A 24,232-nucleotide genomic window follows, 5' to 3' on the forward strand; every position below is an offset into this window, starting at 1 on the left:
GGTGAAGCAAAAGGATGTCGCGGGGCCGAGCGGGGGAGCAGTTACTGATGGGACGTCCCGAACAGATGTGGACATTATTCATTACAACTGACCAGCAGACTTTCTGAATACTATCGTCTTTGAGCGAAAGAAGACGTCCACTTCTTTCCCGTCCGCCAAGATTCGATATATTCGTTTGCACGTTTTTCACCCGATTTTTCTCGCACCTTTTTCCCAACGCTTGAAATTGAATATTCGATGCTCTTTAACCGTCGAGCAGTGGTCTCAGCAATCGTAATATTCGTAACATTTATCCACGGCGGTTTTAACTACGTATGGAAACGAAAATCATCGACCAATTCCATCGTAAAAATTAATTTCTTCAGAGAGGAAAGTTGGCCTTTCCAACGATCATACAGTACTTTCATTAATGATGAAATTGACGTTGAATGTAGATACTTAGAGCAACGAAGATCATCTCCGTCCTGTTCTGAAAACTAATTTCTCCAGGAAAAAGTAACATCACCGGAAGGAACGACGTGACCCTTCTCGTGACTTTCTTTCCGCAAAAGACCGACATGCATCACGCCCCTTCGCTTTCCACTCTCCCTTCTCGCTCTTTATCTTGCAATTTCTTCGACTGACCGCCAATTTCCACTTCCCCGTGCAAAGACCGATCGTGATACGCGCGTGAAAAAGGCCACGCGTTTGCTACATCAGCGTGAATTATGTCTCGTTTCGTTCGCTTCCATCCTCCATTCTCTCTCTCTCTCTCTTTCTTTCTAATGTTCTCCATTTCTCTATCCGTCGAAGGGTGATCACCCCCCGTAGACCGGTCCTTTTGCAGCACGTCGCTACCTGGCTTTATGGCTTAAACAAAACTTTCCTATATTACAAGTCCGTGAAATATGAATACGCTGGCAAAAGGGAAATCTAGATGGGCGGCGGAAAGTGGGGGGGGGGGGTGTGAGTGGGTGTCGGAGGGCTGCCGGACGGCCGTGAACAGGGGGTGTTAACGGGGTGGATCCGGTCACTTGCCTGCCATTACGGGTCCCGCGCACTGCCGCTGGCAAACCCAATTTGTTATCGACTTATTGGCCAAATTACTTACTATTACCGCAGATTTATTTCGCATATTAGTCCACGGCTACGCCCACTCGTTACGTCTCCATTAATTACCAAACGCCGGACGCGTTCTTACGCTCGTTTTAAGTGCGTCTACGCTCTACCTCGTCCTCCGCTCGGACTCTATAAAGTTTCTGTCGTTCGTTGAAGTTTAAAGTGCAGGGAATATTCCTTGTAACAAATCTCTGAGATAAAAAAAAGATTCTGCCGCGAGATACTCTGCGGAAAAAAACGAAACATCGTTGGCGATTCGAGGATTTGAAGGATCAACGATATCGTACACTTGAGATACTAGTTCGTCCAAATACGTCGATACAGAATGACGTCGTACACGGTGTACACGGATGGACTCCGTTTCCATAAAATAAAATATTTGCAGTGGACGAGCTACAACGCGGCAACAAAAGGGATACCGATACACGTGGTTTTTATCGAGAGGGTTTGTTTTAAGAAAAGAGTAGCAGGGGATCGTTGGCGCATTACACAGCTGGTGGAAACATCTTTCCAGCTAGGATTATGATTCCCACAGTACGAAAGTGGCTTCGATGGGAGTCGATGTAGCATCCTGGAAATTCCAGCGAGGCCGCGGCCACCGCCGCCGCCGCCGCCGCCGCCGCCGCGCTCTTTACACACACGAGCACTCTCACGCTGAACATACAATCAACACGCGAGTTTACCTTGAGTATTTTTCAAAGAACGATACCGCCGCGCGCTTCGAGTTCTTTCAATATCGACAAACTTGGAACAACTCGCTGGGGGAAACCAGCGGGTTATACGGGTAAACAATACACACCGGCGACATTAACGGACCTTCAAACAAACATCCTGCTTTGCGTTATTCTTGTTTGAGCTCTTTCGCCAGCGGACAAACCTCCTCCTCGTCGCGCTCTGCCGTGCCACGATCTTCGTCGTGCGCGCTCGCTCCTCCGATAAATCGCTGGAAAAACATCGATTCCACGAAGATTCTTATCTTCGAGGTAATCTAGTTTCAATCGTCGGAGGTAAATATGGAAGAAAATAGTTGAGCATTGACGTTGATAGTGATTGGAGATAAAGGATGTGTGGAGGGAAAAAGAAACGTAAAAAGATACGCTTGGTCTCTCGTATCAGAAAATTATCAATGGATTAATGTTAACTGCGAGGTCATAAAGAACGACTTTGTACAGTCTACAATTGCTAATTTGTCAATTTACTTGATAAATTATTGCGTAAAAGGTCGGATAAGGGACGTTAGTGCAGAAATTATTGGTCGAACTAATCAAGTAATGTTTCATGGGAGATTCGAGCGGCATTTTCAAGAATTCATATTCTTAATATTCCAGAGTCGTAAGGTAAACCTGATATGAAACAATAAATTTGAGAGCAAAGAACGGGAAAGGAAGTTAGCTCGCGTAGGTTGTCAAGCCACGCAGCAAACGGGGGTTGACGAAGGGACAGTGGCAACTCGGCCAAAGGATACAGCCAGCCGAAGTGGAAAGACGATAAAATGCGCCACGTGTTACCGGCCACTTGATATTCATGCACGTTCGTCCGTAGCACGTCGAACCTCAACTAACGGATACCCGGCAATCTAATAAAGATAAAAAATAACGTCGACTCCTGCTCTCTCGGACGATTCTCGCGACCCTTACCGGGCGAGCGCGCGCGCGAGTTATATTGAAAAATATATATCTCCCCTATGCTGACCCATCCGTAGCCTGCATATAAACTGCCCCCTTATGGAATCTCCGAGCAAGCATCTACGAGGTATTAGAACGTTGGGAATGATCGCGCCACTCTGTCACGGTCACACTTTCCCAAACATCCTTCGGCGTTTTCACTTTGAGCTCGTTGCTCTCTTCAATTCTCAATTTCTTGTTGTTGTTGAATATCGACGACGTCGAACTTCCTTAACCTCCTGTTCTCGATCCAGAAGTAATTCGTAAATATTACTTGATAACGTCGTCGATGAACAATCGATGGACGGACGGACGTATTTTCAAACGTAAATGAGGTAAATCAAAAGAAAAAAGAAAAAAGAGCAGGACATCTTCCTCCGAGAGGAAAATGGTCAGGACGAATGTTGACACATCTGCTCTCGATGGGCGGCGCTCTCCTTTCAACTTGATGAATCGCCGTATGGCTGTTATTTATTTAATGCCTCTCGTACCGCGTTACACAACTATTTGCGTAGAGTGGCTTGGTCTTTGGAGGATGGAAACGTCGTTGAACGAACGAGAAGGAAGGAAGGAAGAAAGGTGATGGCCATGTGTGAGTCTTCAACGCCCACGTATCTTCCACGTAAGCTCCGTTCGGTCGTGCCTCGCGAGAGCCACGAGGCGGATCCACGCGGTGTACATAAGTGTGTACAAACCGCGGTGAAACTCGGCCGATTTGTACAAACAATTCGACCCACATTGCCGAACTTGCACGCAACGCGCGGAATTTTCCTCCGATTCCCCGTATTAACAACTTCTTGCTTGTTTGCTCGCTGTCCTCTCGCTCCTCCGTGCCCATTGTTCCCGATATCTATTTCGAATGGCGCGGCTCCACACCTGCCTCTCCTCGCTACGATCGCCACCATCGTGCCTCACCGAGATTCGAGCTCGTCGGACTTGGTGCGCGAACGTTCGTTCGTCCAACGTCGAAATATTTTATTTACTGGAGAAGGATAAATTTCTTTAATCGCAACTCTCCAAAGTTTAGACACAGTACGAAGAAACATTATAATTTGACAAAACAGAATTAGATTACGGGTGTTCGTGAAGAACGAATATCTTAACACTGGATACACGAAAACGTTGTATAAAACATGCAAAACAACAGAGCGTCCGTTAACATAACTAGTAGATGAAACTCTTATTTAAAATAGAATCTCCATTCTGTGAAGTAGAAATAAATGTAAATTGTACATCTACCTTTAAATTGTCTTTTTCCCAGCGTTGTACAGATTATCAATCTCACCAAGAGCCAGTGATTTAATAGAATGAAACCGAGACTTGCCGCGCCGCGACACTCGATCTTGACGGAACGCATCTAATCGCTTGGAAAAATATATATATATATATATATGCGGGATCTCGCGTTGTTTATTACTCGCCTCGGAATACTGGAAAATCGTATTCGGGCGGGGAGAAGGAATCGGGCGATTCGTTCGTGTTGGGGAGAAAGGGGTTGCTACAAGCGGAATAATGTTTATAACGCCTCGGTTCGCCGGAATTCGGAATTTGTTTCTTTATCGGCCATAATTTTCTGGAATCTACACACGGATAGGTGCCGCGCGCGTTGTACACGTAAGGGGAAGAGGGTGAGACCCGGTATAGTTTCAGATACACGCTGGGCCGTTGTATTGAAAAGCGAAGCGTTTCTTTCCACTTCCCCCCGGATCGTATCGACAGCTCTCGACGACTCTAAAATTTTATTTGGCCCTCTTTCGCGGGGGCGAAATGTTTCTCGGGGTGGTGCGAGTTTTCTTTCAACAGTGGTAACATCCCTCGCTCGTATCTTGCGCGCTGCCAGATTTTTACGTCGATCGTATTAAATAAAGATCTCGAAAGAGTCGGAATTTCGTTTCTTATAAGTGTTGACGATAGGTTTGTCAACGACAATTACGTGACTATAAAACGAATGAACTATATTCCGTAGAAGAGGAATCTGAGTGTAAAGGAGCAATAATTGTGCAACTGCAAAACAAATATAACCTCAGTACAGAACAGACGGGCCAGAGTGACTTAGAAAGCTGAAATATTCGACAAAGGAGAAATCCAATATAAAAATTTGTTTTCCAGCATCGAAACCTTGCCAGGCCAATATCAGACGACAATGAAAAAAATTTTGATCCTCGCTCCGTCCACACGAAATGTTTCATGAAACTTGGACACTTTGTTGACCAACGGTTTGATATTAACAATGTGAAACGCGACCAAACACACGTGCGCCGGTCAGACAGAGGAAAAAAATCGAAGCTTTTCAGCCACGCTGAGCGGATGGCATTCGAGTGGCTCTTATGGTACAAAGTTTAACCGTGTTTACAGGGTGCGGCAGGCAAGCTTTGAACGGCATAGAACGAAATAGCGCTCGAATATCTAGCATTGTGCGCCAGGGGTGTGTTCGTGATAATTTGTTCAGCGTCAGGGTACATACATACCTCACGGTGCATGTTCTTTAATTGAGGTGTGTTTACACGCGACGGGGAATTTCACTGGGCGACTGTGACTTATCGCTCCCCGAGGGGAATAAAAATTGAAAGTGATCGGTTTTTCATATTTTGTACATTCCGTGTCTATGATATTACTCGTTCTTCTTATTTCATGAACGTATTCTCGTAACAATTATATATTCCTTCATAGGCATATTGCGTTAGATGAAATTACTTGAAATTTCATTGGTACTGTGACACAGGATAGAACTATCGTTGGTAAAATTTGTAATGATTGCAATATCGTAAATTTCGATATTTCGAAACCTTCAGATTTCGGAGAGATAGCCAAAGTATTATATGAGTGATTATTCATTATATTAATACGTGATATTCTGTAGAACAGTCTTTAGCATTAATTTTATATTTAAGACTACTGTTCATACTCTGTATTGTATACTTAATTTCCATATAATTTTGCCAATATAATCACGATCTTCTAAGACACATAATATCATAATCGTTTCTAAAACCCTTCCATTCTTGCTAATAGAAAGAGAATAAAAATTAGAATTAATCCAAAGCTCCAATATTATTCGCACGTTTCTTTATATCGGCAAAACTGACCTTCCAGCTGTTCCGAAGAACCTCACCTCTGATACATCACGCGTGCTCGTTCCTAAAGATTTCTCTCACCCTCGGCGGAGCCTTCAAGAAGCCACCCTCCCCTTTCTATTCCAACTCGGGGGCCTCGTATAAACTTTTCATCGTGGGTGTCCGCGTTGCTTGTAACTCCCCATAAAAAGCAGCAGCGTGAGCAATGAATGATAAGACGTTAAGACGCGCTCGGTCCTCGGGTTCGCCAGGTTCGATCTCTCGTTCGACTTCGCGCCGCGGTGAGAAACAAGAGGCATACACGCGGACGCATTATGTGAAAAATATGGTAATAATATTGCCGGGGCCAAGCAAAACACAGGCGCCTTGCATGTGAAATATGCGGCATCGCGCCTGCAACCCCGATCTCTCTCGCTCGGCCACCCTCACGCGTTCGCGTTCGCGTCGCGTCGCGTCGTCACCCGTTTCAACGTCTCGGTTGTTTCCAGCGAAGACGGAGCAACGACAACGACGACGACGACGACGACGACGACAGAGCAGCACCTTCTCTCCCGATTTTTCACCCTCGAGCCTCACCGTTCGCGTTTACTCCTTTTCTCTTTTTAAAGCACCTCATCCGCCGCGATCTTAGAGCGCACCCCGGATTCCGTTGGCGTCGCCGACAGAATACAAATGTGGCTTTCGCGTAGCTGGCGAGCGGAGCAAGCGAGCCTCGCCTCTCGTGACCGCACCGCTCCTTCACCCTCGGAGGGCAATTCTCGTCGAATTAGCGAGGAAAAACAGGGAACCATCCGCGCCCCGCTGCTACTTCCTTCCTCGCCTCGACTTTCCCTCCGACTGATTGCGAGACGTGATTTACTTCGAAGCCTCGTCGATGGGAATTCTTTCGGCAGGAGAAATTCTCCTTTCGTCGGTGTTTCAGATCAGCTTTCGAGGTGCTTTCGAGGTGCTTTCGAGGCTGGGCAAACGTTGCCGTTTGTCGCGTAGCACTCGCGTTGGTAATTCAATAATCGTACGCGTTGGCAAAGAAATTCGAGGAATAAATTAACCGCGGTGAAGGTGAGGGCATGCGGGTATCTTCGGGTGGTCCGAGCATTATCACCGGACTAGAGTTAAAACGATTACTGTGTTTAATATTCATTTCGTTCGGCGTCTTGAATATTAATGTCGATATTAAAGAGAGGGAAGAAGAATCAAGCGCCAGGCGCGACCAAGAGACGCGAGAAGGGGTGACGCGATAAATGAATGTAAACTAGCGAAACCTTTACCTAGCTCCGGGGCGATCGAGTTTAGTTTCTTTGTAGATCGTTTCCAACCGGAGGACCATGCGCGATTCTTTCTGTTTCCTCGCGAAATTCCCGGCTTTAATCAACCGGCTTTATTTTCGCGATAAATCAAGCCGCCCCGATCCATCAGTTCACGTCGCGACCTTTCATTAGTAGAACAAGCGACCACCCTTTCGTCCTGTTTAAAAGTCGTCTTATACTTTCCTCGATATTTCCTCGCCCCGAACAACCGTGCATTTTTCTCACCCCTTTTCGACCATCCCCCAACCGGCGCGCCTCGCCTCGCCTCGTGAAAAATATCGGACAATTTTCCAAGTCGGAAAATCTGCTGTTGCCGGACTTAATTGTATCATCAGAGGAGCTACTCGGCTTCGGGGACTTGAGTAATTGTCCACAATTTTTAACCGCGATTTCATCCGATGCTTTAGCCCCCTGCCCCTTCCCCGCCTCGCTTCGGGGAGCTTCTTAATTCTTGTCACGACAAATTTGGCATCGTAAGAATCCGAGGAATACCAAGAATGAATGGAATTCTCGAACAAATGACTGAAAATAATTTCAACGTCAGAGTTAGAAGACGCAAGGTGCGAGTTCCACGTAAAGAAGAAACTTACGTTTCAGCCCCTAAAGAGAATTTGCCACTTTTCGACACGGTTCTTCCCTGCACGTTAAAGAATTTCACGTTAAAATACCAAAGACTCGTCCAACTATTTTCTCAAAAACACGAAACGTGACGTCTGGACCGTAAAAAAGAAACACGAAAGAAATACGAAGTTGAATAAGATAGAGAGCGACGAGGGGTGACGAAGTTCGCAAAGAAACAAGATATTCCGGGGGTGACGATCACCCTCGCGGTATCCACTCGTGGAGCACCGGAAGTGAGCAGAGAAGCGCAGGAATGCAAAAGCGACGAGAAGTGACGGAGAGAGAGAGAGAGGGAGAGAGGGAGAGAGAAAGAGAGGAAAAAAAACAGCGGGGGTAGTCGCGGCGACCGTGTGGCAGAGGCGGAGGAACAGAGGTCCGACGTCGGCCTGACGGACTCTCTCTCCTCCCGTTTGTGCAAACAAACCAAAATGGACTGCGAATAAATATGCGTCTACGAGCAAAAGCGAACGCCCGTATGCTTGGTCATGATCCGTCCATGTACGAAGGGGGACCAAGAGGGTGAGAAGAGGGAGAGTCGCGTAGCGCGAGGGGGGCGGAGTACGTCGGGGATTTAGGGACCTTTAATGGAGCTCGTCTGGCCACGACTAGCAGAAAAGGAATTCGCTACTTTCCATTATTCACCGGCTTCCTTTCTTTCTCTTCTCCGGCTGGCTCTCCTTCTCCTTTTTTTCTTTTCTCTCTCTCTCTCTCTCTCTCTCTCTCTCTCTCTCAACGACAACTCTGAACTTTCAATTGTTCGAATAGGCGCCGATGGTCTCTGGATCGTGATAGGTATTGTTCGCATTTTGATAATACCAGAAGCCACACCAGGTGGCTTCCTGGTTAACCTCGTGGGATCGATGCCCTGATCAAATTTTTCTCTTTTTTCTCTTAGTCGAAAGGATTAGTGAAAGAGATACACATACGTATAATTTCCATGATTTCTTATTTATGCATGCGTTGAAGGAGCAAGAGTAATCGTGGGACTTAACAGTAATTGTTCTCTTGATTATTTAAAAAAAAGTTTCACTCGATGAAAAATACAGCCGGAACGGGGTTCACGGTTTTATAAGATTTTCTTCCGGGCGTTCGCTGCTTACTATTAATAAAGCCGCAAGTGTAAGAAGCTTCGAGACGCGAGAATAAACTAGGAGTTACCCCCTCTCGTTTCTCGTTGTCTGGCGAAGAAGCAGCCCGAGATCCACCAGGCGGAACGAAGAAAGGTCCTTCCATAATTCAGCCGGCCACTAATTGATACTGAATTATTAACCGGAACGAAAGTAAAACACGGCCAGCGGCGCGCAGATTATACGGCGATTGCCTAAGGATGCGCGTAGACACCAGACTTCCGGCACCAAGCAGTCTCTCGAACGTTGTTCTAAGAAAACAACGGCCGTTTATCCAGACGTGTCTCCTGCTTGTATAAACCGCGTCGATATTAATTTCGCATCGTTCTCTCTGGAACAATTCTTCTGAGACGTTTACCCTCTTCAGCCCTTATATAAGAGCCAACCAAGTTTGTGTACCAAGAGGAAGAAAGCGACACGATGCATCTACGTGAAAGAAAAAAAAAGAAAAAAAAAAGAAAAAAGGGGGAAATAGGAAGAAGAAAGAAGCGGTAAAGTTCAATTTAAAATCAAGTTCCTCCTAGGTCCTAAAAATGGCAGCTCTCATAATTTCTCTTTTTTTTTTTTTTTTCTGTTCTGCTCCCCGCGCGGGACACGCGAGATGATTAATGGCGGGAAGACAAGGAGAAGAAGCGAAAGCCAGGAGGAAAGAATAGCGCGATTACCCGAGTACAAACCAAGGTTTGGCCAAGGCCTGGTGGCTGATGCAGTGGAGAAAAGGCAAAGCTGACTAAGGCAAAACTGTTCTCCAACCCCCCTCGAACCTCCTACGCGCCCTATCCACTGCCTCTTTCCTCCTGTAAAGTCTCAAGGGTGGAAAAGAGTGGGACGCCGGCCGGTTACCACCAAGTAGATGTAATTTTTCCGTTGTTTGATTTTCATTAACGACTGGTGGCCCCGCGTTGGCTTGCAACGGTGTGTGTGTGTGTGTGTGTGTGTGTGTGTGTGTGTGTGTGTGTGTGTGTGTGTGTGTGTGTGTGTGTGTGTTGGCCCTCGACGTTGAAAGAGATGGGGTCAAGAAACAGGGAAATTATGGGCTCCGCCAAACAGATACATCCTTTATTTCATTTTCTTCGACGGGCCAAGTCGGAAATTTCGCCCCCGGGAGAAAACTAGAAAGAGGGAACCAAGAACGGAGAGAGAGAGAGAGAGAGAGAGAGAGAGACAGAGGCTAATGGCGAAAGTTAGCCTCGAATGAAGGAGCGGGAGGGTGGCCGAGGGAGAAGAAACAAAATATTTCGCGTTTTATCACCGCTTGTCATCGAGGGGCTGAAGGGTAGAGAGAGGATCTATCGGGAAACGAGGCCAAAGAAAGGATAATGGAATAAAGTTTGCGTCCATCGGGCATGAAATTGAGTAATCACGGAAAATATACCGTTCGTATTGTTATTCGATAATTCATGAATATTCAAGGGGAATTTGGACATCTATTTAACTTCGATGAAAATAGAGGTAACTACAGTGAGATTTTCTTTTTCCACCCGAACTCTTGCCGAGAGACAAACATTTCGCGTACACCGGCTCGGAAAAGTGTCCGAACGTTTGTAGAAATTTTTTATGAATATATTTTTTGCGCGTGTTATAAAATAAAATATTTGGTGGAGTTTCATTAGCCCCTAGTAATGAAATTCGACTGCCCCGAGATTGAAAAAAATAATTCGGTGAACGCAAAAGTATTTAAACAGTCCGTCATCTATTGTGTTAATAACCTTGAATATCGAGCGACATCACATCGTTATAGTTTCGTCTCGTTGATAAAAATGATTTTGAAAACAATTTAATACGTATTCGGTTCGATTGTAACGCGCACACGCACACGCATCGCGTCAATTTCCTCATGCTGTGTTTTCTACTTTCAAATAAATTGACGGATAAATGTCGCTGCCGAGAAGCGAAGAACGGGGAGGAAAAATTCTTGATGTCCGACTAGTATCCGTGGAGAAACAAACGGTGCACGTTCAACGGTGCACGCGTAACGAAAATCGCTGAACCGGTGGATGTAAGCAAACCCGCAGAATGCCGAAATTACTCTCTTCGATGCACCCTCTGTCCCAGCTTCCTCTGTTATCCGTTCTCGTTCTCACCCTCCGCCGATCTCTCCCCAATTTTCCGTGTCCTGCTCTCCCTCTCCCCTCCCTTCACCACTCCTCTCGCCCGGTGCGTCCCTTTCTCGTGCTCTTTCGCCACGCGCTCTCTGCCTCTGGACACCACCCCCGACCTTCTGTATCTCGCCTACCCAGCTGCGACACTCCCAACCTCTATGCGTTAATTCTTGTACATACAGACAGCGGATACCTACGGGAAAGGGTATACTTCTGGCAACGTTTACCTTGCATAATGCCGCCCCAATCTTTGTTTCCTTCTATTCCGGTTCCGTTTACCCGCGATCGTTCTTTCGCCCCGTACAATTGCGGTCTCCGCGTTACTCGCTTCATTTTTGAGGTATATCGCGTCCGCGGTTACGAGGACGTGTGTGTCCTTTCAGGATGACTTGGCGGGAAGGGACATTTGTCGTACCGAGTTGCTATACTCGTGGGAATTTTAGGACAACGATGTGACTTTGTTACCACTGCGTGTGTTGTTGACGAAGCAGTCCAATTTTTACCAAGCTTTTTACAGTAGCAATACCGATAAATTATAATAGAGCTGTAAAATAGTAAGAATTATAATTAGCTGTCAAAGACATTTCTGTAATCGTTAATTTCTGAATAATTAATCTGAATAGAGAAGTTCACTTGATTCGTGAAAATGAAATTTTCGCTTCCACGTTAACAATTTATAACCGGTACCAAAACCCGTAAAAAACTGATCGGGAATGTCAATTCAGAGTGATCCAACAGTTCCCCGGTTCTTCTCCCAAAGGCAGAACCCTCCAAGCAAAATAAATTCACCGGAAAGAATGTCCGAGCTCGCGGACAAAAGGCACGCGGTCGTATGATGAAAAAAATTCGCCGATAGAGTCAATCTCTTTATTAGATCGAGCAGCCGAATTGACACAAGGTAGAAGGGTGTCCCGATCGAAAGCGAGATCGGAAGCTGAGATCGCGCAGGCATCGACAACGAGCGAATCCTACTAATTGATACCCGTGAAAGGCCGTTTCTGTACATTGTCAATCGGCGATCGGAAAGAGACAGAGTCTATGGTAGAGTGAAAGGCAGCAGAGAGAGAGAGAGAGAAGAAGAGGATGGGTGGTTGGTTGGTCGGTTGGTTGGGGCCAGCTAAAATGAACCTACGAAACGGTGGAACGGGAACCGAGGGCTAGATAACAACACCGAGCGAGAAGAGGAGGAACAACTACGACGATGGATGGAAGCCGGAGTTTTTGAGAGGCTGACGAACCAATCACGGGACCATCTATAATGTACACAGGCCGTTAACGATGGAGACCAGAGACATTCCGTCCGCTTGGTTCTAGCCATTTTCCAAATATCCAGCTGGCTAGGCGACTCGTCCCCAGGAAACCTACCACCACCCTAACCAGGCTTGCGCTCTCACCCTTTTCTCTTTTCCATGGTGCTCTTCCTAGTCGCTGGTCCGGCTCGTCTATCGGGCGCAGACGTTCCCAGAATCGTTAATTCCCTCTCAATATTGCAGGATCCTTTTCGAACGAGTCTTTGGATCATTTAGACGTCCACGGTCTCCTACCGGACCGGTTACTATCCGTCCCGTGTCTCTGGGAGATTTTCACGTTAATCGGTTAATCGGTTTGTCTGATCGATCGATCGATTTCTTGTTCAATTTCTTCAGCTTCTCCCTACCCTCGTGAATTATACATCGAATTTATCGGTCGGACGGGTAAAAGTTAGAAACAAACGAGGGCCATAGATTTATTTCTACATTGTAATTACAAACACTGACTGAAAAAGAATGACACATAGGCAAACTTTTTTCCACCTATCGCGCATTATAGTCACTGAATATCTCATGCACTTCTGCGTCTAAAAGTCTACGACGAATCGAGTTACTCTCGTGCAAAGTTCGAGGCACAGTTTGGCAGAATATTGAAACTTAGCCGACAGCAGAGTAGAACCTTCAAATTGACCGAAATTTTCAAACGTGTCTGAGCTTCGTAATAACCGGAAGAACGGCGTAGAAATTAGTAGCTGGCGGAATAGAATAAGGGGCGCGGAAGTAATTGGCGATAGTGGTCGAAGAAGAGGCAGAGACGTGTCCTTTCGGGGAAGACTCGTCAGTGTCGAAAGAGACCACGCGTAGTTTCCCTAATTCCGAATTATATTCGGCGAATTCACGGGGGCTGCGTGCGCGCACGGCGAGTGATGGGAACGGGGGCCGGGAATATAGGGACTTTTCGGAGTAATTTGTATTCCACATTTCACGTTGAACTGCACGAGGGGTGACGAGTGCTCCTTCTCCGTGTCCTCCGGGTCCTTCGTCTCTCTTACTTTCCTCCTCTCGGTGGTCTCGCTCGGTGCTCTCTTCGGTGTGTGTTCACACGCGGCCTGTTCTCGCCCGGCGCGCGGTGAGAGAGACTTACAGCCTGCGCCGGTATATAAACGGCGGCCAGGGAGTAACGTCTGATTATGCGAACGCATGGCTGGTCGTAACGCGATTTAATATTAAAATATTATGACAAACGTCAACAGGAGGCGGGTGTAAAGAGACGCGTCTCTGATTGGCCGTCGACGTGAATACGAAACGAGAGACGGGGACACCTTCCGCCAGCCCTTGTTTTGTACCCCGATGTCGCTGTTCCATTTTCACCAGCGGCATTTGCCAGTAGTTCACCACTCGCAGAGACCACTCTCCGCGTTTCGATAAATCCTCTCGGGTTTCGGTCGTTGTTAGACCAAAGGGGGGACGAGTATGTAAATCCATTCTTTTCTTCGCTTCTCTCAAATATTTTTCTCCGTAACGACGGTGAGAATCGGCTATAGAAATTGAAAATTGTTCGGCGCTATCGTGGATGAAACGAGTGAAATTCTTCGGCCTTTTTAGATCAAATTTCATTCAGATAGAAATTTTCTTTCGTCGTTTCCATCTTTCGCCAGTAGGAGTTAAGTAACACTGGGAATGTTTTACTTGAAGAAATTGAACTTACGAGCGTTTTGATTACAGAAAATTTTCTTTCTCGTTCCTTTTCATTCTCTTCGTTCTCTGATAATTGATCTAAGATACCGTTCTAACGAAACGTCGAACAACTTTCGTTCCGACGAATGCAAAGAGGGGGAAAAGAGAAATCAGGCAGAGAGCAGACAAATTTTTCGCTTTTTTTTTTTCTTTTTCTCATCGGTCGTGATTCACGTGATCGATTAAAACGTTGCGTTACGAAGAAGGAATTCCGGGAGTGCGTTCGGTGCATAGGTATTACAATGTTAAAAATCAATCAAACAACGGGCTCTCGCTCGTTCCAGTGCACAGAGATCCGAGCGGGAATTTTAATCAATACATACATAATAGAATATTCCCGCTATGGCGTATCGCGGCTATGAAAATATCACGGTTAACAGATCCAAAAGGGATGTTCAATATGGAATGCGAGGAAAAGCTAGAAGGTAAATCCGATTCGGATTTGTGGAATAAACGGATCGACAGTGCAAATCGCCGAATTTTTTCCCCTGGACAATTCTGTCTCTCTCTCTCTCTCTCTCTCTCTCTCTCTCTCTCTCTCTCTCTTGCTTCTCTCTCGCTCTGTTTCCTCTCTTTTTTCCCTTTTTTTTTGTATTTTTTTCCTGTAGCAAGTGTCCCGATGACGTTCGTGGCAACTCTCTGTGCGTGCAGTTTAATTGGCGCGTATAAAACGACGCTAAATAAACATTCAGAGACACCGTGGCAACGTAACGAGTCGAACATTCACGATATCCTATCGATTTCAATCGGAACTGACTTCAAATTGATCGAATTCTATTGTCCCAAATTTCCGATTTTTTTTTCTTTCTGTCTTTTTTCCTTCTCCGATTATCTTCACCCCGAAGACACAGTGGACGTAACTGAGACAATTACACGCGAACCATTCGCGAAGACCACGCATTAATCAGCTCCGTAAATTGAACGGTTGAAGTAGGTCAAAAATTACCTTTTGAATTTTTCCTCGTGGGATTATTTAAACATCATTTCTCAGAATATTGTTTATTTCTCTAAAGTAAACAATCTCTGCATCACGTCATCTCGCAGGCTGTCGCGAATTTTACAAAACGTTGGATGACTCACGACGAGTGGGCCATGAAAGCGCCTCGGTGCACAGACGCGGAGGATAGTTTCGTCGCTTTTCAAAGACAGATGAAGCGGAAGACGAAAGCGGGGGTGGATCGAAGGGGGTTTGAACCAAGTGAGGGGAGGGAATCGAAAGTATAAAGACGGATACCGAGGACTCGGGAGAACTCATATATACAGGCAGGCGGGGGCGCACAGTAGTTCGGTGTGGTTCTCTCGGGGCTGGGATAAATCCAAACAGTAAACAGAGAGAAAAAGAGTAAGAAATATATAATACATGGAAAGAGAAAGAGAAAGACGGCGAGGGCCGGGAGGTGGTGGGCATGGTTGGTGAAAATTCTAATATATAAAAGATATGAAGGTCTGGCACGAGGTGGAGAAGGACGAGAGACGAGACCGCGTAGTAGCAGAGGAGCAAGGCAGCGGCCGAAGGAGCCTTCGGGATTCAAATAAGTGGCGTTACCGGGGCCACCGGGAGGGGAGGAAAGGGGTCGAAGGAATCTGAACAGCCAACAACAAGCGCGGCTCCCCGACCTTTATTTAACCTTTTCTTAAAAGAGTCTTAGGAGTCCCTCTTATCTGTAGTCGATGGCCCTTCAACGTCGGCTCTTATACTTTCATTCTTTCCGTACCCTTATATTTTTTTCCTTTGGCCCGGTTCCGTGTACACACGTCGAGCTTCATCGTCGTTACCCTTCGTACCTCCACCTCCGTTGGCCCCCATTTTTTTTCTTTTTCCTTTTTTTTTTTTTTTTTTTTTTTTTTTACTTCCGTTTTTTTCTCTCGTGGACTGAACCCGCCCTCGACTTGGTTTCGCTCGCGATTTTTTTTCCACCCCTTTCTGCCGCACCCGGGTGACACGACGGCGCGTTGAACGTTCAAGATTCTTCGTTTCTTCGTTTCCTCGTTAGAACAGAAGCAATCTAAGTGAGACAGAATAAACAGAGAGATGGGCGGAAGGAGAGAGTGAGCGAGAGAGAGAAACGAGCTCGGTATTAATTAGCGAATTAAAGGATCACGATCTAGTCGGGGCTGTGCGTCTCTGGCTAAAGTGGATTAAAACCTCCTGCCGATCGTTGCTTTTCATTAATTTCGTTGAGTAAACGGCACTGTCGCTCGTGTGCTCGCTCCTTGCCGCTCGAAGCTCTTTCTTATTGTTTTTTTCCAAGGCGACCGGCCCGGCGACTCCTCGGAGAGACGTTTCGTTTCGAAAAAATTCCTCTCCTCTATTCGTGGAAATTTCGTTGGCTCCGCGCGAGGAAACGAAAGGAAACTCTCCGGGCCCGTGAAACAAGCGAGAGAGCCGAGATGATTTTTCCTCGAGGAGAATCGTTTTGATTTTCAAATGGCGTATTCCTCCACTGTTTTTCCACGACGCGTTTTTTCCTTTCGCCTCGGTTCGCTTCGAACTTCCGAGACGGAACGCTGCCACTCCTGACTAAACACTGATAACGCCCTGCGCTTCCCCCCTCTTGCGGACTTTCTTTGCATGTTATAAACATACGTAATCGTACACAAATAAGATTAGCATAGGACTCGCGGCTCGACCGAGAGACACGCACACACGCTCGCTTTTCAGGCTCGCGGAGAAACAATCGCCGGGCTCTCTCTCTCTCTCTCTTTCTCTGTGTTGAAAACCAGAGAGACAGAACGACAGAGAGAGAAATCTGTTTTAAATTTATCTCTGACGAGACTCGACCTCTCCGTTTGTCTCGAACTTTCTCGCTCGCGTTCGCGATTCGACGAGCTCGCCTGTGGCCCGCCGAAGAACGACCTTCGAGTCGAGCAGCGTGAGTTTTCGGGATTCGTCGTGCGTTCTTCGTTGTTGCTCCACGCGCGAGGACTCGCTTTTACGCGACACGGAAACGCGGATTTCGAAACAGGCATTCTAAACAGCCTTTGGACAGGCAGAAGCGCGTTTTTTCGAAGAATCGGAGACAGGTCTCGGAACAATTGATAAACAAGTCGAAGTCCTGCGAAACGTTTCTACAAACATGAAAGAGAAGAAGAAAAAGAAGAAGAAGTTGAATCATCATTGGCTTGGACGAGACCAATATATTTTTTCAAATACCGATCAGCGAATGATTAATCCTGAGGGGAACGTACATTCCTTATCGTTTTTTACTAAATATACACTTCTGCAAATGTGATAAATTTCTACGTCTCGGGAGAGGGAAGGAAGAAAGAAAATAGAGCGATCTATATGAAGAATTTCAAACGAAACTGAAACGTTATAAAGTATCAAACATTTTCTGTAATTCCGTCCTATGGCAGAATTAACTATGGTCCCCTCTGCGAGATTTCCAAGAGAAACTTGGAAGCGAACGGAAGAGGGAACCGATAGCACAATGTTCTGCTTTTACACTCCGCAATCTACTTGATGATAGAACTTAATAAAACAAATCCGGCTGCGTAAACAACGAAGTAAAGAGACCGGAGTCGACGCCGAGATTCAGACAACAGCGAGAGTTTTCATCCCGATGTTCCCGAAGCCAGCCAATGATGGCGTAGGATACCAAGACGTCTCGGGCGCTCGAACACCATTAGATAAGATCAATATTGCTCAAAACACGGTGGAAGTTTAACGCGCGCACATTACACGGCATTTATATCATGAATATTCCGCCCCGAGGCTTCTTCTTCCCTCTTTTCGTTCTCGCCCGGCTTCTTCGGTCCCTTGCAACAACCATCTCTAGCCAACCCTTTCTTCGTTATCTCGCGTTTGACTTTGTACAAGTACCGGTGTCGCCAAAACGAAAACTCCTTTATCTCTTATTAAACGAACGTCGAATTTAAATTAATCCGAATTTTACCATTTATTTTATCTCGTATCGTCCTTTCGTCGCAGATGTAGAAATAATCAATATTCTTACTCTTCTAAAAAAAAAAAAAAAAAGAGAGAAAAGAAAAGCAAAAAAAAATATCAGAGACAGCTCGCAACCGATCTTTGATCGAGCTCTCGATCTCCATTTTCGTATTGCAGGCTACTTCGCTGTTTGCAGCCCTGAAGCAGCAGCAACAGCAACAGCAACCGCGCGACAGTGTTCCCTCGTCGAGGGAACGCGAAAACCGAGAACGAGATCGGCTGTCGGTCCGTGGCCGTGAGAACAACCGGAACGAGATAGGTAGCGGCGTGGCAGAGCAATCGCAGCAACAGCAGCAATCACAGCAACAGCAGCAACAGCAACACCAGCAGCATCAGCAACAACAACAACAACAACAACAACAACAACAACAACAGCAACAGGAGCTCACGATCGAGTATCAGAGCAATGGAAAGCTCAGTCCCGCTGGGCACGCAGTGACAGCAGCACCCATGACCCAGCAAAAGCAGCCAATTATCACGCAGCAGTCGCAACAGCCGAGCTCGGGGGCGCCTGGTCCCCAACCGAGTCCTCATCAGAGTCCGCAGGCCCCTCAGAGGGGTTCGCCGCCGAATCCTTCGCAAGGTCCTCCACCAGGGGGACCGCCAGGGGCACCACCCTCGCAAAATCCCTCGCAGATGATGCTCAACCCGGCTAGCGGTATCCATCAGATGCAACAGCTACTCCAACAGCACATACTCAGTCCTACTCAGCTGCAGTCATTCATGCAGCAACACTCGCTCTATCTGCAGCAACAGCAACAGCAACACCATCAGGTATTTGTCCGCGATGATGGCATTTTTTGATATTAGCGGGAAATATTCAGTGAAGGATGCGGAAGATGTTTTGGGAAGTTTTCAAGCAAAACTGTGCAGCTCAAGGAGAATGTTTAATAATACTTGCAGTTACGTTTTTGATTCGTTGACGATGCAACTACGACCGGTTACATCGTGAAGATGAGTTATAATATATAACTTCCGTTGTTTCAATTGGTTCGATTTCGTACTTTTTACACATTCATAATTATCTGTCATTCCTTTGTACCTAGTGATGATTAAATTTTTCAAATCTTCTCCGCAATGTTGCCGGTCGTTGTAACGTTAAGGATTATTTGCAATTCGCTGGAACTGAGGTATTTCTTTCGTCTGGTATCAAACGAACTCTGTCGACTGACGTCGGATTGATTCTATTCTTCTAGGACTCAACGTCGGAGCATGCGTCCAATCAGGAACGATTCGGCTACTTTTCGTCTCTAAAGGACGTAAGTATTCTTCCATTCTTCGAACCTTCATTGTTACAGGCGGCGGTATCTCAAGTTTCGTAGCTCGATTCTTCCAAGTTTATTGTGTCGCTTCTTCAAAGTACATTAGCGACGTTTGTCCTTTTTATCGAGCAAGCACTGCATCTTGGCATGGTTAAACATCCTCTGGATACTCTGTCGGGTAAACAGACCGCTTTTTTATCACCCACGGTCTGCCGTAAATTTTAATTATAAAGGCGTGGTTCGATGGACCGCGGTACTTCTTTCACCGTTCCTTTGGCGCACTTTTGCAAACATTCGAACAACCTTTCCAGGATAACAGCCATGGAAAGTATGTCTCGAGCTATTCGACGCCGACATTCTCGAACGAAACGTGTCTCTTGAAACTATCCGAAACCTCCGAACGTTTAATAATTTCCATCGCATTCCCGCCATGTCGAATTATCAACATTTTTTTTCTTTTTTCTTTTTCCTTTTTTTTTTTTTTTTTTTTTTTTCTTTTTGTCGCATTCGGGATTATTTCCTCCCGACGGTTTGGATTTCAAGCTCGCAGCTAACGGGAATATACGAGACGAAAAATTGATCAATGACGCTGAAAGAAATACGAGAAAAATAAAGGGAGGAAAAGAGCCGGCAGTGGGGAATGGGTTAACGCAGTATCAATGTTTCATTTGCTCGCATAACTTCTGTTCAACGAGCGGCCGGCCAAACGCAGAGAGAATAATTCTATACGTATATATCGAAGCTATCGATCCAAATAGAGTTACTGGTGTTGGAAATCCAATCATATCGCTGGTCACGTACAATCGTCTCGAATCGATACTCAACATCTGAACAATCAAACACGCTCTGCCATTCCCTCTCATCCTCCTCTTCTCAAGTCTGCAAACTAGTCCCTTACGGTATAATGCTTGTCGTCTACATTCTCTAATCCTGCTTCTGCTTCCATCCTCAAAGATTTTCAAATTTAATGGATACACACAGTTGCACGAGCGTACGGTTTCTGTCCACGTACTGTCTTCAATCGATGCTTTGACCGGTCTCCGTCCACTTTGCTCTCTGCTCGTTGTGCTCGTGTCTCTATCGTGCGTTCCCCAATTCTACACACAGGACGTCCCGAATTAAAATTTCGATCCCGAAATTAAACAATAATTCAGATAGACAAAGAAGCTAATACTCTTGAAACTCTTGAATATTGAAAAATTTGAAGCAGAGTCAATTTGCTTTCACACGTTTAGGTTGATCACTGAAGAGTCGTTTGTCTAAATTTACAAAATTGAGAAACATTTGACTTTTGAAGCGACTATCTGCTCCGCTTCGTAATTCTTCGATTCTTCGATTCTTCAGGAATAAAATACATCGCTCCAGATAAAAAGTTGAGCACTTTAAGAACAGAGCAGCGAGTCGAAAATTCTTCGATGACTGAACAGTAACGTAATGTTACGGCTTCGCAACATTTAACCGATTGTGTGCTTCATTTCACGGTATTATTATATTCCTCTCGTCGATCGCAAGCCCTAATATCTAAGTTTCGCATCGATACCCACAGAGAACCCTCTGGTCTGCGGCTGCGAGTCTCAAGAGCTTTGGGAATGGTTAAGGGACCACCAGAAGCTGGTCAGCGGGGTGGGAGGCGGCCGTGGTCGCGGAAGAAACGGTGTCGGGGTCGGCGATGTGGAGGACGGTCTGCTCAAGTGCCAACAGCCGCCGGAATTGCAAGGTCTGGTTTTCCTGGATCTCGATCCCCACGAGTTCTGTTCCGCACCGTTGATCCTCAAGCTCGCGATTCAGGACATCCAACCGTTCTCCGTTCTCGTGTCCTGGCAGAGCAGAAACCATTCTGGCCTTCACGGCTACCAAGTGGCCTACCACGCGCTGGACAACGTCGATGAGGTACGTTTCTCTCTCTTTCTCTATTTCTCTCTTTCTCTCTCTCTCTCTCTCTTTCACCATGTGGATTGTTCTATCGTGAACGTCCCATAAATTACCAGGTAACCGCGCGTCTTCATTCCGTGCTTACATAAAAGTCTCGATAAATCACGGCGGGATATTTGAATCTCTGACTACATAAATTTCGAGACCACATAATTTCACCGCGGTCTGTATGTTACGCTTTTCCTTTATGTATTCGCCGTACGTGCTACATCTGAATTCTATTTATGAGACGAATATGAGATCTTCTACCGAGAAGGCAGCCACATCGACCATCATAGAACGATTGTTTTCTTCCAGTAGTATATATATTCTTTATTATAAAAAACATCTGATGTTTCAAATTTTTCCGTTCCAAGTGGAGTTGAAATTTCTTTGAAAGGTTACATAAATATTCAAAACTATACGCTTCTCGAGTAACTGCGGCATTTTGGTCGATGAGAAATAATCAGAACTATCCCTCTGTGAAAGCTGCCGGTGTTCATTTGCAAGCCGCGTGACACTCTTTGTTCCAAGAGAAAAGAGATCTTAAGTTTCCTGTCGCGCGTGACTTGCAGGTGCGAGGCAAGCTGCTGGATCCTAAAGCACGTTCGGTCAGGCTGACGAAGTTAGCCTCGGACACCCGGTACCTGATCTGCGTGCTCGGGCTAGGCAGCTGGGGCACGTCAATCCCGGAGGACATTGGCTCTTGGCAATGGAACGCTTCTCACGACGACGTGATCGAGGGCTCGGCCCGTCCGGCGATGGTGAACTCGCTTACCAGTCAGTGCACGGAGGTTAGAACCCTAGACGCGCCTGATTCGATCGTCGGCGACGGAACAATGAGCGACAGAGGAGGTCTGGCCAACATATTGACCAGAAGATTAGGCCTGATAGTCGGCAGTTGTATGGGATTTGTGGTGTTCGTCGTGCTGATCTCTGTGCTTGGTTACATGAAGATGAAGAAGCAGAGGTCCACCGAGAAGAGAGACCAACCACTTTCGTCCAATCCACAGGCGTACATGTCGTACAGGCATTTCTCGTTGCAAAGCGGCGACAGAGCGGACAACGCGTGTCCCAGTTTCATCAGCAATATCGGCACCACGCCATTGAATTCGTAGCACAAGCCAAAGGAGTCTCGAAAAGAGACTGACCACCGTGCGATCGAGATGAAGAACTCGCCCACTTGTGCAGGTATCTTTGGCTAGCCGGTGCCAAATCGCCGAAACCAGAGGACCAGAGGTCCTGCGGAAGATGCAACGTTCAAGGATACGGCAAATTTTTTCATCCCACTCGCGGGCACCATTCGGAAAAATAGAACTGCTCAGTTTTCGCAGGAATCTCCTCCGTTCACTACCGGATCCAGTCCGGTCAATTCAGACTTGAGAAAAAAGTGCCAAAATTGACGCGCGTATGTCTCGAAGCGGGAGACACGGTTGTTGGCCATCTGGCTTCCACCGGCCGTCGTGACGTGTCCGTTAATCCGCGGGAACGAACGTGACAACGAGAAACGAGACCGTGAACAGGTGCCAAAAAAATATTTCGCGAGCGGATCGAAGGGAAGCGCGATTCTTTCCAAGAGACAAAACGTATTGCTCAGTAGCAGAGAAACCAAAAGGGAAAAAGCAAGCGACTCTCGTCGTGTTTTCTAAAAGGAGACGGAACAAAGGAGACAAATTACCGATCGATCTTTCTCGACCATTCGTACGAACCGAACAACGATATAAACGACCCCTTTTTGAAACATTCGAATCTCTCCTAGCAAGACTGATTTTTTAAACCGCCGTTCCTTCAAACATCCCGCCCTCCCATCAACCACACACACACGCGCACACACACACACACACGTACACCATCTTTTAAAAAAATAATCCCATGCCATTTCGATGCTCGTATTATATACTGTATGTATGATACGTGAGAATTTTTTTGTAAATAATAGAGTATAAAGTATCGTGACTTAAAACGAAGAAAAAGAAAGAAAGAAAGAAAAAAAAAAAAAGAATGACGTTCGCACAGACGATACCTATCGTAATATTACCACGGGGATACTCGTCCTTCTAGTGCTGCGCAAGCAATATTACACTTACTCTAATCGATAGTCCCGACGATCAGCACTGAAGTTAATTAAGAGGGCAGTCTCCTACAAGTCGCGAGTTCGTTCAACGTTTCTTTTCTCTAAAAGCGTCCACCACCGTACACCATCGTCGCTGCCAGAAAAAAAAAAAAGAAAAAACAGAAATTCCAATCCGTCGCGGTTCTGTCTCTCTTTCCTCTCTCTTTCTATTCCTCTCCCTTCCATTCTCTTTCTTTCTCCCTCTCTCTCTCTCTCTTTCTCTCTCTCTCTCTCTCTCTCTCTCTTTCTCTCTGTATATTCACCGCGTGTCGTTGATCGTCCGGCATACGAAATTTTCTCGCGAATCAAACGCGACCGAAAGTGGGCGCGTCACTCCTGCCAAGAAACGAGAGAACGGAGAATTCGGTTTCGAGTTGCCAAAATGTGTTAATACGGGATGAGACGTTGCGGAAGATGGATTTATTGTATATAGATAGAGGATATGTATACACATAGCATTCTTTATTATAGCATAGGCTTTCGGTTAATAAAAATACACCAAAGCTAATCGATCGTTCTCCCTTTTACCCCTTTCCCCTACACAACCCTGGCCGACGTCAAACGCTGTGCATCCGGTGTTTCAACTATTGAACCCTGCCCGGACAGGCACGAAGAGATATACGCTACACACCGGGGACAGCTAAATTTACACTGGCTGGTTCAATCGTCTTGCAGACATGGCCCAATCAAGATTCAATCGGACGATAATCTAGCCGACGTTTGTGGAATAAATTCCATTACAATGGTAATGGCATTATCCAGCTCTCCGTTTTCATGCTGTTTGATCGATCGATCAACGACTGCAAACATAAAAATATAAATTGCCATTCCGGTGAGTATGAATCGTAGAGGCATTAATTGCAGGCAATTCCATTTCTGCCGGGAAATTTCTACCGATGAGTCCTGCGAGCTTCTATATCCAAGACCTCAGCTTCGCTGGCGAGGCGCCACGTGATCATGCAAGTAAATACCGATTCAACCGACAATCAAACCGAATGGTATTTCCGGGATGTATGG

General features: G+C 46.2%; 2 protein-coding genes across 18 annotated transcripts in view; both read left to right on the forward strand.

Moving 5' to 3' along the window:
- Positions 1 to 19,266, forward strand: part of LOC122535993 (transcription factor SPT20 homolog) — a 224,753-nt gene extending 205,487 nt beyond the window's left edge. For 14 of the 17 annotated variants that reach the window (XM_043667976.1, XM_043667991.1, XM_043667983.1 and 11 more), the window contains 2 exons: positions 18,047 to 18,703; positions 19,126 to 19,266. In XM_043667976.1, coding sequence (XP_043523911.1) covers positions 18,047 to 18,703; positions 19,126 to 19,251 — 783 coding nt within the window. In that variant the 3' untranslated portion in view covers positions 19,252 to 19,266. The remainder of the gene's footprint in view (positions 1 to 18,046; positions 18,704 to 19,125) is intronic. The other 3 variants (XM_043667980.1, XM_043667982.1, XM_043667981.1) reach the window with 3 other exon arrangements.
- A 1,340-nt stretch (positions 19,267 to 20,606) lies between these two features.
- On the forward strand, positions 20,607 to 23,723 carry LOC122536000. The gene is made up of 3 exons (XM_043668006.1): positions 20,607 to 20,617; positions 20,718 to 21,081; positions 21,678 to 23,723. Exons 1-3 carry the CDS (start codon positions 20,607 to 20,609, stop codon positions 22,218 to 22,220), a joined length of 918 nt encoding a protein of 305 aa, XP_043523941.1. The 3' UTR covers positions 22,221 to 23,723.
- The last annotated feature ends 509 nt before the right edge of the window (positions 23,724 to 24,232 follow it).

Source organism: Frieseomelitta varia, unplaced genomic scaffold (genome assembly GCF_011392965.1).
Source record: "Frieseomelitta varia isolate USP_RPSP 00005682 unplaced genomic scaffold, Fvar_1.2 scaffold_791, whole genome shotgun sequence".
NCBI classification, from domain to species: domain Eukaryota; kingdom Metazoa; phylum Arthropoda; class Insecta; order Hymenoptera; family Apidae; genus Frieseomelitta; species Frieseomelitta varia.